The sequence below is a fragment of the Muntiacus reevesi genome, chromosome 9, assembly GCF_963930625.1.
Source record: "Muntiacus reevesi chromosome 9, mMunRee1.1, whole genome shotgun sequence".
Taxonomy (NCBI): Eukaryota; Metazoa; Chordata; class Mammalia; order Artiodactyla; family Cervidae; genus Muntiacus; species Muntiacus reevesi.
The window spans coordinates 7,695,062-7,697,069 of record NC_089257.1 but is presented as its reverse complement, the minus strand read 5'-3'; the positions used below and the strand labels follow the sequence as shown (position 1 = coordinate 7,697,069).

The 2,008-nt window shown below is 40.5% G+C and overlaps 1 protein-coding gene across 1 annotated transcript; it reads left to right on the top strand.

Annotated features, from left to right (window-relative positions):
* The first annotated feature begins 318 nt into the window (after positions 1–318).
* Positions 319–1,233, top strand: LOC136175196 (olfactory receptor 4C11-like). The gene has a single exon (XM_065945519.1). The coding sequence runs from the start codon at positions 319–321 to the stop codon at positions 1,231–1,233; it is 915 nt and encodes a 304-aa protein (XP_065801591.1).
* The last annotated feature ends 775 nt before the right edge of the window (positions 1,234–2,008 follow it).

The window sequence follows — 2,008 nt, the reverse complement described above, 5'->3', positions numbered from 1 at the left end:
AAGGAAAGTACTAGTTCTGGAGTTTGTGATCTTGGTTGGAATAAAAAATTTTAAAGGTCATTCATTCTGTATTCTCAAAATGCAAAAACTTTGATCCAAGGCTGCTAACTTCTGAATCATAGATAGATCTGGGTGAGATTAGGACATGTGTAGTTTTCCAGAGATTCATATGGGATTAAAGGCATTTGGAACCAACAGAGCATGCAGCAGAAACTAGGACTTCAGAAATCAGTCCACTTATCTTCCTGAGATGTCTGTTCTTTTCTTCTTTCTCCAGATTAAACCTTTGTCACCTAGATCTTGTCTACAATCATGACCATGTCAGTGAATAAGAGTGTGACTGAATTCATTCTCTTTGGCTTGACACAGGATGCGGAAAAGCAGAAAGTGATATTTGGAGTCTTCTTGATCCTATACCTTGCAACACTGTTGGGGAACTTTCTTATTGTAGTGACTATTAAGACAAGCAGGACACTTGGGAGTCCCATGTATTTCTTCCTGTTCTATCTGTCCTTTGCTGATGCCTGCTTCTCCACAACCACAGCCCCCAGGTTAATTGTGGATGTCCTTTCTCAGGAGAAAACCATTTCCTACAATGAGTGTATGACCCAGGTCTTTGCCGCCCATTTCTTTGGATGCATGGAGATCTTTGTGCTCATCCTCATGGCCTTTGATCGCTACATAGCAATCTGCAAACCCTTGCGATATGCAACCATCATGAGCCGGCACCTCTGTGGTGGACTGGTGATTCTAGCCTGGGTGGGATCTTGTATTCACTCGTCAGCACAGATTTTCCTGGTTTTGAGGTTGCCCTTCTGTGGCCCTAATGTGATTGACCACTATTTCTGTGATTTGCAGCCCTTGTTCAAACTTGCCTGCATGGACACTTCTGTGATAAATTTGCTTGCTGTTTTTAACAGTGGGGCCATATGTATGGTGAGTTTCATAATCCTGTTTATTTCTTATGTTGTCATATTACACTCCCTGAGAAACCACAGCGCAGAAGGAAGGCGAAAAGCCCTTTCTACATGCACCTCCCACTTCACTGTGGTTGTCATATTTTTTGGCCCATGTATATTCATATACACACGCCCACCAACCACATTTCCAATAGACAAGATGGTGGCTGTGTTTTATACAATTGGGACACCCTTACTTAACCCGCTGATCTATACACTACGGAATGAAGAAGTGAAAAATGCCATGAAAATGTTATGGTGTAGCAAAGCATGACTTCACTTGATAAGTGTATATAGAGGAATCCTTGTGTATATTTCCTTAAAGATTTAGTTCTGCTTTATGGACAGAAGAGATAGCATATTTTTGTCCAGAAGCAAGAGTAGAGAAATACAAGGATATAAGGACAGAGATACACAGTATCCTCATTCTGAGAGGCTTGCATTAGAAAATAAAACCCATAACAATTTTGAACAACCTCTGATGATTCTTACTTTAATTCTATCAACATCAGACAATATTCACATGATAATTTAGTTTCTTGCACAAATATTTCTTCAGAGAGAAGTGGACTGACTGTGTGTGTGTGTGTATGTGTGCACATTGATTCTTTTTCTAGATTTTATTTTAGTTCTTATGAAGGTGGTCATAAGAGCTTATCCACAGGGGACTGGTACTCTACAGAATCACAGTTTCTGTCTTGACAACCTAACGGTTAGAGAAGATTCTCTGAGAAAATGTTACTCTGGAAATCAGTGCCTGAATCCACCTCACTAGTGTATCTACACTGATGACCCTCAAACTCCTATAAAAGCTGGAACTATCAGTGAAAACTGAGACCATCCCTGAAAAACCTCTTAAAATATCGTGAATAGTTAAGAAGATGAAGGGTCTTATATTTGGCTCAATAAGAAACAACAGCCAGTCAATCAATTGCCCTTCAGAGTCTTCCACATTGCTCTTCATAAAGGAGAGGGAAGAGGAAATAAGAGTTTGGCAGCAAGAATGTGCAGAAGGGAGGGTGAAGGGCAGGAGGGAGGACAGAAAGGTA

Excerpts from the sequence above, each read along its gene's own strand:
- LOC136175196 (XM_065945519.1), top strand. The coding sequence starts at position 319 with ATGTCAGTGAATAAGAGTGTGACTGAATTCATTCTCTTTGGCTTGACA.